The sequence below is a fragment of the Rutilus rutilus genome (genome assembly GCF_951802725.1).
Source record: "Rutilus rutilus genome assembly, chromosome: 22".
In the NCBI taxonomy this organism is placed as follows: Eukaryota; Metazoa; Chordata; class Actinopteri; order Cypriniformes; family Leuciscidae; genus Rutilus; species Rutilus rutilus.
In genome coordinates, this window is record NC_140227.1 from 4,221,284 (window position 1) to 4,235,764 (window position 14,481).

Sequence of the window (14,481 nt, forward strand, 5' to 3'; positions counted from 1 at the left end):
CTAAGTCGCTTCGGATAAAAGCGTCTGCTAAATGAATAAATGTAAATATTGAACTGTAATGCAGTCAAGACCTGGAACTACTTTTGCCATGCGTTTCCATGAAAATAATTGCACACCTTAGAACGTTCGTCAGCCAATCAGATTCAAGCATTCAGCAGTGCCATAGTATAATAATAAAATAATTACTTTTCAGTAGAAGTTTGGATGTGATTGGTTAATTCCAGAGTCTTTTTAGACTCTTTTTAGACCCTTTTTATAAAAGGGTATGAACACTTATGCATCCAGGTACTATTAGGTTTTTATTTTCTTAAAACTTCTGTTTATTTGTTACTTGAATATTACATTAAAAGTGGAAAAAGATCTGACATTACTTGATTCATTTTTTACATCTCAAAAAGGCCCGATTTTAATGGGAATCATCTTCCTACTGAATAAAAAAAAACTTCATCGATTGTTTGAAGAGACTTGTTACAAAACTACTTGTAATGATTTGTTTGCGAATATTCCTTACATTCCTCATAGGATTACTTGAGGGTGTGGGAGGGGCCAGACGTCTATGATGTCACATACGTTGGGGGTTTGGTTTTGGGTGCTGGTGTTGAAGAAGGTGCAGGACTCCTCATGGGTCTCTAGAGTATAAAGCTGGATCAGTGACTGTGGTCTTGTAGTCATCAATGCATACAGCCATCATGTGGATGCCTCTCATCTTTCTCATTCTGACATTCTCCTCAGGAGCACTTTCACGTGAGTATTTCTCTTCTTTATATACTAAATACACGTCATGTGATGGAAAATGTAAAAAAAATAATTATTGAAAGTATGAAATAGATTAAAGGGATGGTTCACACTTTTTTTTTTTCTTCTTCATTTACTCGCCCTCAAGTTGTATCAAACCTGTATGAGTTTCTTTCTTCTGCTGAACGCAAAATAATATATTTTAAAGAATATTGGTATCCCGACAGTTCACGGTAGCCATTGACTTGAAAAAAATACCATAGAGGTCAATGGCTACCATCAAATGTTTTATTACTAACATTCTTTAAAATATATTATTTTGTGTTCAGCAGAAGAAAGAAACTCATACAGGTTTGATACAACTTGAGGGCGAGTAAAAGATGACCGAATTTTCCCTTTAAGGACAATCACTCCAAGAGTTCAGTCTGTTTTATCTTCCTGAATATTTGTGTTCAAATCCTCAACTGGAAATTGTTTGTAATATTTTTAATTTATTACAATTTGTATTTCAATCAATTGCCACAAAGCCTTTGATCACAGTCTGACACTGAGCGATGGCTGTAGAAAAGAAATTTTTATAAATTTTTATAAACTTTTTTTTTTTTCAGTGTACTTGAATGACCAATATAGCCAATGTTTTAAAGAGGCCTGTTGTGAGGCTCACTTTTAGAGCGATAATTGACCATTCTTTGATTGTATTACCCATAGTGTTGGAGTGTGATGGTAAAGCATGGCGCTAGCAGCACCAGGCCAAGGCTTCGATTTCCTAAAAATGATTTGGATAAAAACATCTGCCAAATGAATAAAATTTAAAGGCAAGAAATGTGCATATATACGTTCAGATAAACGTCTAGACATACAATGTGATCAGTGAGACGTCAGAGCTCTGCGGGGTCTTATTCCAGCAGTGGGGATTACACTGGTACCCTCAGCTGAAAGTCACATGAAAAGGATTGAATGGGATTGTAGAGGTCGTGTGACTCTCTTTGCCAACCCTCACATTCTCGTGCTTTTTCATCTCAGACCTTTTCTCCTCAGTCTTTTTGAACTTAAGCCGACCTTAAGCAACTGAAATACCTTATTTACTTAGTTTAGCTTATGATGAAAAATTAAATTCTGAAAAATCTATTGCAAGACTGTCGTCTGTCTGTATTTACCTAATGCATCATGTTAGTGTTTGTAGGGCTGCTTTAAAGTTGAAGTATAAGGGAATTAAATTAAGATAAATGTGCACTTCGCACATCTAATGATTTTTTGGAGAATAATAAAATCACAAAATCTAGAGTTACCCCATGAACAGGTTTTGATTTGAACAAATTAATTACTCATTTGAAAACTTATTTTAATGCTCTTTCAGAAATGAGATGATCTTCACTATTTCTTTCCATCATTCTTCTAGAATCCAGAACTCGCTTTGCACATTATCGTTCATGGAATTCAAAAATGTATCCGGTCTGGAGGGATGGAGATCCCAGATACAGAGATTGTTGGAAAGGTATTTGACCACACACACACACATACACACACAAAAAAACTTAATTCACCCTTCATTCCGGTTTATTGTTCAGTGATTTGCACGCATTATGAAAGCGTTAAAGCATAAGCAGTGGTGGACAGTAACAAAGTATTTTAACTTTGTTAGCCTCATACATTTATCTAAAGTAAAGTATCTGGACTTGATCAGAGTATTTTTCATTTTTGGCAAACTTTTACTTCACTACATTCCAATAATGTCGTACTTTTTACTCAACATTTCATAAATTCATTTCATCGCTCCTCGTTATTTTGAACTGATGAAATCGTCACCCGCTCAGAGACGTGATAGTGGTGTCCGTGAACGAGCTGATTCTTTTTAATGAACCTGAATCAGTGAACGAATTGGTGAATCAGTGATTCGAATTGGTGATTCGATTCATAAGCTTGCGATTCGATACTGATCTTCGATTCGATATCGATTCATTTGGCTAAATATCAGGTACAGTATAAATATTATAGTAAAACATAATAAATATACAATATAGTAGGCTATTAGTGCATATATTTAGCTAAATGTTCTTCTCTAGATTTTCTTAGCTAACTAACATGCTATGTGGTCATTGATTGGCTTTGTGACATTGTTCACACTGATCTATATAAATGTCATTTATAGTGATTTTTCACAAGCTATTCACTGTCTTTCGTAAGTTGAAACACTCATTGAGCGACTACATGAGACATGACACATTTCAGTATGCTTTGCTGTATCTTTCAACATACCTTCTGATGTTCATGTTCATTTGGTACTATAACTAGCAATAGAGGAACACAGATCGGTTCATCGGTTCAAATTAAAATAACTCAAATTATGCCCATACATCTTTCCGCTGTCGTAGCAGTTACAAATTACATAAAACTAGTACGTTTGCGTAGCGTTCTTAAATTGTTAACACATTTTGCCTTATGTGATGTCTTATGTTTATATGTGTAAACACATATTTTGTTTTTCCTGAATTCTGAGCATAAGGCACTGAGCTCAATGTGTTTTCAAATGTCGATGGGGAAAAATCATTATTTTTACACCATGTTTCCATGTACACCTACTTATGAATAGAGTAGGATATGCGACAAGTGGAAATTATTCTCTTGGGTGTTTTGGAAGAAGAAATGCTATACCTGCTACCTTTCTTTTAAAACCTTTGTTTTTGTCATAGGCGGAGAGGTGACGTTTAAAGTCAGAAGTGATTCTCCAACACTGACCGGAGCCAAAGCCACTTTCAACATTGATGTTGGTTTTCCTCAGAACCAGACAACACTTCCTGATGGACAGGTGGTGTGGGCGAGAAACTGTACCATTAATGGTAAGTAGTTATCCAAGCGTCCTTAATACAATACATTTACACTATGTAATATTTTATTCTTGCACTGCCATAGATAGAAATTTTGTAAACTAATATTAAGTTTTTATATATTTTATGTACAGAAACATATATATGTTTTATGTAAACAGCACTTGTTATTGCCTGTAAATAAAGCAGAAGAAAGAAGTGCTGCATGTGATTCTTAATTCTTGTTTGTTAGGAATATGTTGCGAATTTAGATATTTATGTATCTAAAATGAATTAAATATGTCTTTTAGGAACATCATATACTATGGGCCAGACTGTATACCCTGAGTCCAACATGCCTCAACAATGGACAGGTGTCTTTCCTGACAGGACACCCTTCAATAGGACCTCTAACAAAAAGCCCCGCTTCATCTATGTATGGAAGATGTTGGGTAAGAGCACGTTTAAACCTGTAGTCTTATTCTAGTCTCAAATATACAAACAAAGTGGAGAGATGGATTAACGTATGCAGGTAAGACACAGTCCTGGATCAACAACTTATGAAGACTTAAAGGGTTAGTTCACCCAAAATTAATTTGATAATTTCATTTTTTTTGGTGAACTATCGGGTTAGAATTATGGACTTGTACAAGTTTCTTATCTTTCATTTAATTTAAAATAAATTCTCTTTGGCTTTAGGGGTAGCTTGGTTGTTTGATTATTGGTTGATTTTTTTTAACACTTTTCATTATTTCTCTCTTTCAGGAAAATATTGGCAGGTGGCTGATGGTCCCTCCTCTCTACTGACCATTGAAACAGACAATGTGCCTCTTGGTTCTTATTCCATGGAAGTGGTAATTTATCACTGCCGTGGCAAAGACAAGTTCATTCCCCTTGGTTATGCATCTACCCAGTTCTCCATCACTGGTGAGTAGTTTAAAAACTGCACATTTATCTACACTTAATTAAAAATAAAGATTCCAAAAGGGTTTTTTAAAGCGATGCCATAAAATAACCATTTTTTCCATTGGTTACCCTTTGGGGAACCAAACTTCCCCAAAGAACTTTTCAGTGAATAATTCTTAAAGAACCTTTTTCCACTATAAAGAACCTTTTGTGGAATGGAAAGATTCCATGAAGTTTCTTCATTGCACCATAGATGCCAACAAAGAGCTTTGATTTTTGAGTGTAGTTATCATTGTACTTAAAAAACATTAAGCCTAGTTTGTTCACCTGGAGAGTAAACCAATGTTGTCATTCACTGAGCACATTCCTGCAAGCCCCTAATGAAATGTCCTCTTCTATTCTAGACCAGATTCCTTTCGCAGTGACATTATCTCAGGTTGGTGACATCAACCAGGGTGACCAAAGCTTCATCCAGAACAGAGCTGTGTCCTTTAGCATTAATTTGCATGACCCGAGCCAGTATCTCAGCGGATCAGACATCAGCTTCAACTGGGATTTCGGTGACAACAGTGGAACTCTAATCTCTCGAGAAACTACCATTACCCACACATACCTCTCAACTGGTTCCTTCAGGCCACAGGTGGTTGTGATGGCAGCCATCTCAAACGGTTGTCAGATCAATCCAACTCCAGCTGCCACTGTTGTACCTCCTGTTCCCGTCACAGGTAGAATTTCATATTCAAACTTCATATTTCATGTTATTTCAAGAACAGTTCTTAATCCACAAAGTGTTTTGAAGAGATTTTAGAATGACATTCTCAAAGTGCCTTTTCCTTTTTGCCAGATGATGCTACAGCAGTGGAAAGCATTGTGCTGACTGTTTCTCCTCAGCCTGCTGATGTCATGCCAGTGGCAGCTGATGTCGTCACTGTGGCAGCCAATGATTTGGCAGTAGCAGCTGATGTCACTGTAGCAGCCAATGATTTGGCAGTAGCAGCTGATGTCGTCACTGTGGCAGCCAATGATTTGGCAGTAGCAGCTGATGTCGTCACTGTGGCAGCCAATGATTTGGCAGTAGCAGCTGATGTCGTCACTGTGGCAGCCAATGATTTGGCAGTAGCAGCTGATGTCGTCACTGTGGCAGCCAATGATTTGGCAGTAGCAGCTGATGTCGTCACTGTGGCAGCCAATGATTTGCCAGTAGCAGCTGATGTCATCACTGTGGCAGCCAATGATTTGGCAGTAGCAGCTGATGTCATCACTGTGGCAGCCAATGATTTGCCAGTAGCAGCTGACGTCATCACTGTGGCAGCCAATGATTTGCCAGTGGCAGCAACTGATACAGCAGCTGACTTAGATAATGTTGCTCAGGAGGTTGCTGAAGACACAGCTGTAGCTGAGCTTGCGACAGAACTCCCTGTGGCTGATATCAATCTGGCAGCGACTGTTCTCCCAGAAACCCCTGCTGACGTAGATGACACGGCCGCTGTTCAGACAGTCATAGAAACAGTGGCACCGACTATCACTCCTGAGGCAGTGGATGAAGTCGTAGCATCTGTTGTACCTGCAACCGAAGCCATCGCTGGTGAGAAACTTCATATAGATGATGACCATAACTTTATGAAGAAGTCCATAACCAATTAATTGCATTGTATATTTAAACTATTTCCATTGGTGCTGTAATTGCAGGTGTAACTAGCATTCCCGAGGCAGCAGTGAGTGAATCAGAAGCTGAACCGGTGGCAGGAACTGAAGAAACACAGGCAGCTCTAGTCATTGCCAAGCGGCAAGCACCAGAAATGCCAACCGAAACAAACTGTATGATTTATCGTTATGGCTCCTTCTCTACAACTCTTACAGTCATTCGTGAGTACTTTCTTTTTTATCACTAAACAATACTATTATACTTGAAAATGAATCTTTTGGGCATCATTGTCCCCAGAGAAGAAACATGCAACAGACTCTGTTGATCTTTAAAATCAAGCCAACTGGCCTGGCTTAACTGTCAAACGTTTCACCCATAACCTCTTCTAATGACAACAAAAATTGTGTAGCAGTATCAAGACCATGTTAACACACTGTTAAAGGGATACTCCACTTTTTTGGGAAATAGGCTCATTTTACAACTCCCCCAGAGTTAAACAGTTGAGTTTTACCGTTTTTGAATCCATTCAGCCGATCTCCGGGTCTGGCGGTACCACTTTTAGCATAGCTTAGCATAGATCATTGAATCGGACAAGACCATTAGCATCTCTCTCAAAAAAATGACCAAAGAGTTTCGATATTTTTCCTATTTAAAACTTGACTCTTCTGTAGTTACATCGTGTACTAAGACCGACGGAAAATGTAAAGTTGCTTTGCTGCTGTACCATGAGTCCAGCAGGCGTAATGATATGACGCAGCGCCTGAAAATAGGTCTAATAGGTTAGACAAACTTAGTCCCGGTCACGTTGGAAGTTACCGAGCTGGGGACTATTTTCAGGCGCTGCGTCATATCATTACGCCTGCTGGATTATTACTATGGTAAGTACATGTAACATACTGTATGTAACAAGGACACTGTAAAATAAAGTGTTACCAGGATTGGTTTAGGATTAGTTACTTGTAATTATCCATAATTTACTGTTATTACTATAGTAAGTACATGTAGTAACTTGTAATACTTCACCTTAAAATAAAGTGTTACCCACTTCTACTTCAACTGTAGTGTCTAGACTTGTGTAAGTGTAAATCAAACTGTCTACAAAGATGGCCTGTCTACAAATGTGTTTAATGTTCTCTACATGCATGTTTTCCCCCTTCAGAGGGAATAGAGAGTGTTGAGATTGTGGAGGTGAATAATGTGGTGGTCATGGCCACAGAGCTGGAGCAAAATGCTGTGGACCTAACAGTCACATGTCAGGGAAGGTAAATATTCATTCACTGTCATTTATTTTATAGACTGTATTTCATCTTTACTGTTCAAAGCGGGGTTTTGGGTTAGTTCACCCAAAAAAATAAATTCTGTCATTAATTTCTCACCCTCATGTCGTTCCTTCGGTCTTCGGAACACGAATTAAGATATTTTTGATGAAATCCGAGAGGTTTTCACCCTATTGGGACATTATGACCCACACAAGGGTGTGTTCACACTTGTAGTTCTGTTCGTTTGGTCCAGACTAAGCGAAAAACATTTAGTTCAGGTCTGCTTAGCGTTCACATTGGCTTAGCGCAACACAAACCTAAAGACATAGGGATATGTTCATAACCTTATTGGTCGGCTTTTGTTATGTATATTTCGTGACCGAACATCCAAAACAATGTGGTGAGCACTGAGCTGGGATAAATGCGTTCGCTGTATGTGTGTAGCCTGGTGGTATTTTGACCAGCTGAGAACTCGTGAAGAGCTTATATAAATGTGTAAAGGAGTCAAAACAGTGGCAGGAATCCCTCCCTCACACACACACACACACACACACACACACACAAACCATGATCTGCTGCGAGGAGATGCGGGTCTGATTCCTGTACCGAACTGTGATGGGCAACATCACGACTATGATGAGAAAAGACAGGTATACATGAGCATTCTGTCCTTTTTACTGTCATATTTCAGTCCCGCACATGGACAACCGCTCAAGAGTTCGTTTGGAAGCAGAGCGAGACCCATCTTTTCAGCGTCTCGATCCACTTGTTTGGTGCATCAGGGTTCAGATAACAGCATTCACACTTATTCAAATGAACCGCTTTAACAATCACACCAGAGTTAGTTTTAATCCAACCAAACATGCCAAGTGTGAACACACCCTAACACCTAACGCCGAGTTCACACCGCACGATTTTAGGCAAATCGAGGCCAAAAATGCCCGAAATCATAAGCAAATCGGTGTTCGTTCATGCAAGTGACAATCACACGGTGTGAATGATCAAAGACGCAATCTGAGATAATCGCAGCGCGATTCAAAATCCTGCTGTGTGAATGTGTTCTGACTGAAAACTACATCAGCGATGACCGACAGCCAATGAGAGAGGACAGCGGGAAGTTCGGGGAGGAGTTATAGACCACAATATCAGTATTTGAATAGATATATTTACAATTATATCAAACAGAAACAAAGCACAAACCTTTGCTTGGTGATGTATCTCTGAGTGAAAAGTCTTCTGGAACAAGAAAAAAATGTAGGGCGGAACTTGTTTTTGTATGTGGGGAATTGATTGGATGTTTGTGGTTTGCTATTGGTGGATCTCATGTGAGTGACAGGTTGCCCCGCCCTCGCACCAGTGTAAACATCATCAGAGAAGAGAGGGAGGGGAAGTTGTTTTGATTAAGTATTACGAGGGCACATGAATAAATAAAAAAAACGATATTCGTAAAATAATGTAATACTCATTAAAAAAAATAAGAATTGTCATTTTGGATTTCATGGTGACTTTAAACTGGTTATAATGATGACAGTGGTCAAACATGAAATATCATTTTTGTTGTTGTACTTTATTGTTCAGCCTTAGCTGAAAATTGGTCTTTGGTCTCGCCATACAATCACAAAACAATTAACAATACACAACATCCACCCAATACATCTAACCATACACAACATACACAATATCAAAGCTTAAAATAGTCACATTCTCTACCCCTTATTCAATTGAATGAAGTTAATTTTGTTATATTTGCTCTTCAGCCTGCCCAGTCAAGTGTGCACCGTGGTGTTTGACGCGGACTGCACGAGTCCTGTCCAGAGCCTGCAGTGTAATGACGTGATTCCAGCCCCTGAGTGTCAGATGGTGCTGCGACAGTTCTTCAACAACTCTGGCACCTTCTGCATCAATGTGTCTCTGACCAATGACGTCAGCTTGGCTTTAACCAGCGCAATGCTCACCGTGGCTATAGGCAAGTGTCACTTAAATTCAAAGCGTATCTAAAATAATAAACATTTCTTTTCCTGAACCTGCCCTAGAACCTCACGACTTCTCTTGTTCAAACCGTAGACACAAATTCACCAAGGAATACGGCAGGAGCAATACTGGGAGTCCTGGTTTTTATTTGTGCTGTGGGGGCCATTGCTTTTACATACAGGTAAGACACCAATACACATTCCATCAAAATCAAATATGTTATTGTATGCTGCCTATAGTCAAAATGAAATAATGCTATATGACATTAACCCTTCAAGTATGTTTGTATGCAGGCGGTTTAAGGAGTACCATCCACTGAGAGAAGATGATTCCAGCAGCAGTTTCAGTTCTGGAAGAAACTCAGTGTCTTTAATGCTGTGGAGTCTTCTGAGCCGGAGACCCACTGCAGAGAGCCGTCCACTCCTGCTGGGACGAGTGGTGTGAAGGAAAGCTTAAAGCATATTACATAGTCTGTACAATCTCTCAACAAGAGAATTAAATATAAACAGTGAGGACCTCATTGTACTGTAATAACAAAAAAATGTCAAATGTAAGCCTCACATTGTCGCAAAATAATATGTTGTCATAAAAAACAGTTGCAGTTTTTTTCTGTCAATGGATAGCTTCTCTTGGGCCGACTCATTTCCCTTCAGTGTTTGTTACGACCCCAGCTGTCAATCAAGAGTTTGTAACACTCACTAACTATTAAAAATATACTAAAAGTGCAGAGCAAAAGGCAATGCAAAGAGGTTCAAAAGCAATAGTTTACTTGCATTATTTACAGAAGATTGTAAAAATTGTAAAAAAAATGGTAAGGATTCACATATGGAGGGGTGGGATGGATGTGGGCGTCGACCAAAAAAAAAAAAAAAAACAATACAAGACTAAGCAAGAAGAGTAAAAAAAATGTTTTTTAAATTAAAAGAAAAGTCTTCAGACACCCAAACTAATCTACGCTCTCTACCAAAACCAAAGTGTACTCACCCTTTACCTGACAGTAATGTGGATAACAGTGTCTTTCTCTATTATAGGGAATATAAATGTAATCATCCTATAAGTAACCCAGGTAAAATAATTTCAGAGAATAATCAGGTTATTATAGACCTTGTACACATTGCCAGCTGTTCTTCCAATAATCTGTTCAACTGAGAGTAAATGTTTCAAGAAAACCTTTGCTCATGTTCAGCATTTATACAGCATTAAGAATTTAGTAAATTGATATTAACATTGAACTATTAAGTTAAAAATAGTCTGTATTTTCCCCAATTACCTTTGTAGAACTAGCATGCCATTATTATAGTACTCTTACTCCATTGTAAATGATTTATTAATATAGTTTGCATTTTCGACATACCATGTGTTGTTTGATATCGACCCGAGAGGTCTGATGTTTTATTTATAATGGATAATGGCCACACTAATGACTTCTCACCCCTAAATAAAAACATGTCCTGTCACTTACGTGAGGTTATTTCTTGCTTGTTGGTCTCTATATGACTCAGGTTGGTGTTCATCTGCCATGTGCTCCTCTGTCTTGCCTCTTGTGTTTTGTGTGGGAACACAACCTCTGTCATGCGGGTTTGTTATGATGTTAATGTGGGTCATGTGCTCATCTGTCTTGGTTCCACCCCCTTTGTTACCTATCTTAACCGTTATTAGTTAAATTGCCACATCTAGCTAAACTATCCTGCTTGTAGTGATCGCAGTGACAGAAACGTGTGATGAAGCTAACAAACAGTATATTTACAGTCTATGACATATAAAACGTGTTAAATATGGTATATCTGGTCTTTAACTCTCAATTTGTCTTTTGTCGGACTCTTTGTCGGGCTTTGACACTTGTCAAAAAAGGTTTATTGAGGACTGAATTGGTTTGATATGAAAAGAAAAAGGAATCAAAAACTCCCCTTTATATGATCACAAAATAAACCTCAGCGGTTGGCATAACTTTGCACATGCATTTAATAACAGTCACTCATGCCTTCAATTCAATATTGTCAGTTCTACTTTTCAGGAAGGCCTTAAAGTCTTATATAATATATAAAAAGTAAACATTTTCTACACATGAATATATTAAATGTTTCATGGTTTCTAATGGCCATGTGCCCACTATATGTCGACTATAAAAGAGCCGCTGTGCCTTACACACAACACGGTCAATATCCAGACATTACATACAGACCTCAAGCATCAAAATTCCTTCAAGCCAAAGAGTCATATGACGCCTCAAACCAAGAAGGCAGGTAAAGCATTACTATCATAATTCAGAACTAACCCAGCAATAAATCTCAGAATGTTTCTAATGCAGACTGTTTTACACATTACAAGCATTTTAAAATAAAATTAAAATGTAAAAATAAAATCTAATTCAAAATATTAACAAAAACTATATCAATGATACTAAAATAATGCTGCTCTGAACTCAGTAACTGCTATAAGTCTAAATAATAAACAGTTTCAAAGGTGCAAATGAGGCCATTATGTCACACTTATTCAAAATACACTCACCTAAAGGATTATTAGAAAAACCTGTTCAATTTCTCATTAATGCAATTATCTAATCAACCAATCCCATGGCAGTTGCTTCAATGCATTTAGGGGTGTGGTCCTGGTCAAGACAATCTCCTGAACTCCAAACTGAATGTCAGAATGGGAAAGAAAGGTGATTTAAGCAATTTTGAGCGTGGCATGGTTGTTGGTGCCAGATGGGCCGGTCTGAGTATTTCACAATCTGCTCAGTTACTGGGATTTTCACGCACAACCATTTCTAGGGTTTACAAAGAATGGTGTGAAAAGGGAAAAACATCCAGTATGCGGCAGTCCTGTGGGCGAAAATGCCTTGTTGATGCTAGAGGTCAGAGGAGAATGGGCCGACTGATTCAAGCTGATAGAAGAGCAACTTTGACTGAAAAAAACACTCGTTACAACCGAGGTATGCAGCAAAGCATTTGTGAAGCCACAACACGCACAACCTTGAGGCGGATGGGCTACAACAGCAGAAGACCCCACCGGGTACCACTCATCTCCACTACAAATTGGAAAAAGAGGCTACAATTTGCACGAGCTCACCAAAATTGGACAGTTGAAGACTGGAAAAATGTTGCCTGGTCTGATGAGTCTTGATTTCTGTTGAGACATTCAGATGGTAGAGTCAGAATTTGGCGTAAACAGAATGAGAACATGGATCCATCATGCCTTGTTACCACTGTGCAGGCTGGTGGTGGTGGTGTAATGGTGTGGGGGATGTTTTCTTGGCACACTTTAGGCCCCTTAGTGCCAATTGGGCATCGTTTAAATGCCACGGCCTACCTGAGCATTGTTTCTGACCATGTCCATCCCTTTATGACCACCATGTACCCATCCTCTGATGGCTACTTCCAGCAGGATAATGCACCATGTCACAAAGCTTGAATCATTTCAAATTGGTTTCTTGAACATGACAATGAGTTCACTGTACTAAAATGGCCCCCACAGTCACCAGATCTCAACCCAATAGAGCATCTTTGGGATGTGGTGGAACGGGAGCTTCGTGCCCTGGATGTGCATCCCACAAATCTCCATCAACTGCAAGATGCTATCCTATCAATATGGGCCAACATTTCTAAAGAATGCTTTCAGCACCTTGTTGAATCAATGCCACGTAGAATTAAGGCAGTTCTGAAGGCGAAAGGGGGTCAAACACAGTATTAGTATGGTGTTCCTAATAATACTTTAGGTGAGTGTATATAATATAAAAATGTCATAACTCAACTTTACTCAAGTTTTATAAGACTTTTAGTTTGTAAGTTCAAAATGTTCAAAATATTACCTTTGTCTTTAAAAAGGTCAGATTTTTATAATCCTTTTGCCAAAACTGATTTAAAGTGGAATACAGAAACATATTCATAACCGGAAGCATGAATTCAAATCATAAATATTTCTCAACGCTCACCGCAAGTAGTTAGCAACATAGATATTGTAGCATCATGCTAAAACGAGCTAGAATTATGCTTAAGCATGCTAGCTATGTGCTAAAATGTGTATACAATTGTTACATGGTATCATCAAGCTACATGCTAGTACAAGCTAGAACAATCTTAAGCATGCAATTAACTATTATCTGTTCCAGTCTGGATGGGTCAGATAAGGAAGACATCCAAAATGTGCACTGTTGTGTTTCATATTTTGGATCTCCCTCATGGGGTCTACTCTGCCTCTAGGCTACCTCATGCTTTTCCTTGCCTGTGCAAAGGATTGTGGGTGATTGGAGGAGATGAAGGATACACTTGACGCATCCTTCGAAACATGGACGCAAAATGAAGGCTGCTTTCCAAGGATTTTTCCAATTGAGACAGCCTTCAACGGTGTTTGATGCCATGGCAGCTCATGTACGCAGCCTTCCAATTGAGAAGCACACAGTTATGTGAACCAGAAGTTGCGACCGACTATACTAGTCGTGACGTATTTTCAGAGTGAAACGAAAAATTGAATGAGAAAACAGAGGGCGTGGTTTATTTTTTCCTGCTGAGAATTGATTGGATATAGAAAAGTAGGCATTCTATTCAGGTGACATCATCAGCTGACATCATCAGAGAAGGAAGGCCATTCCAGAAGGGAAGTACATTTTCAGATTTTGACATAAGAAGAAAAAAAATTTAATCAACTTACACGGATGAATGTTCATCACAAGACTAGTATTGTGCACTAACAAAGTAAATAGGATCCATTTTTATTTTGTGCCAATTCTCCAATGATGCAAACGTGAAGGTAAATAGGTATGCGATGACGTCGCTCTCAGATGAACTGTGTTTTCCTTTACATGCGAACCTGGGGAGTTGTTATGGTACCGCAGCATAAAACCTCGAGCCTGTCAGGCTGATCCAATTCTGTAAAACTGGACTATGCCATACCACGCTTTTGCCATGATTACACAAATTGTGGCTCAAGAAACCACACATCCTACATATGGAAGTAATTTACTGATGATATCCAGAAGATTTAGCTTGTTTAATTACTGTTTTGATTTCAACAGGTTTTGAGAATACGTGGTTCCTAATACGACAACTCCCAATCCAGGACCGAAAGTCTCTGATGGTTTTCATTGAAATGACTGCCTTAAAGCTCAAGTCAAACAAATGACTTGAGGGTTAATGGTCAGTCACTCTTTGCCTGAATGAAACTA

The 14,481-nt window shown here is 38.7% G+C and overlaps 1 protein-coding gene across 1 annotated transcript; it reads left to right on the forward strand.

Annotated features, from left to right (window-relative positions):
* The first annotated feature begins 564 nt into the window (after window positions 1–564).
* On the forward strand, window positions 565–11,263 carry pmela (premelanosome protein a). Its single transcript, XM_084394796.1, has 12 exons — window positions 565–744; window positions 2,135–2,230; window positions 3,426–3,572; window positions 3,851–3,991; window positions 4,305–4,466; window positions 4,850–5,170; window positions 5,290–6,030; window positions 6,135–6,311; window positions 7,250–7,352; window positions 9,107–9,315; window positions 9,414–9,501; window positions 9,614–11,263. The coding sequence occupies exons 1-12, from the start codon at window positions 675–677 to the stop codon at window positions 9,762–9,764; spliced, it is 2,406 nt and encodes an 801-aa protein (XP_084250922.1). The 5' UTR covers window positions 565–674; the 3' UTR covers window positions 9,765–11,263.
* Window positions 11,264–14,481: the final 3,218 nt, after the last annotated feature.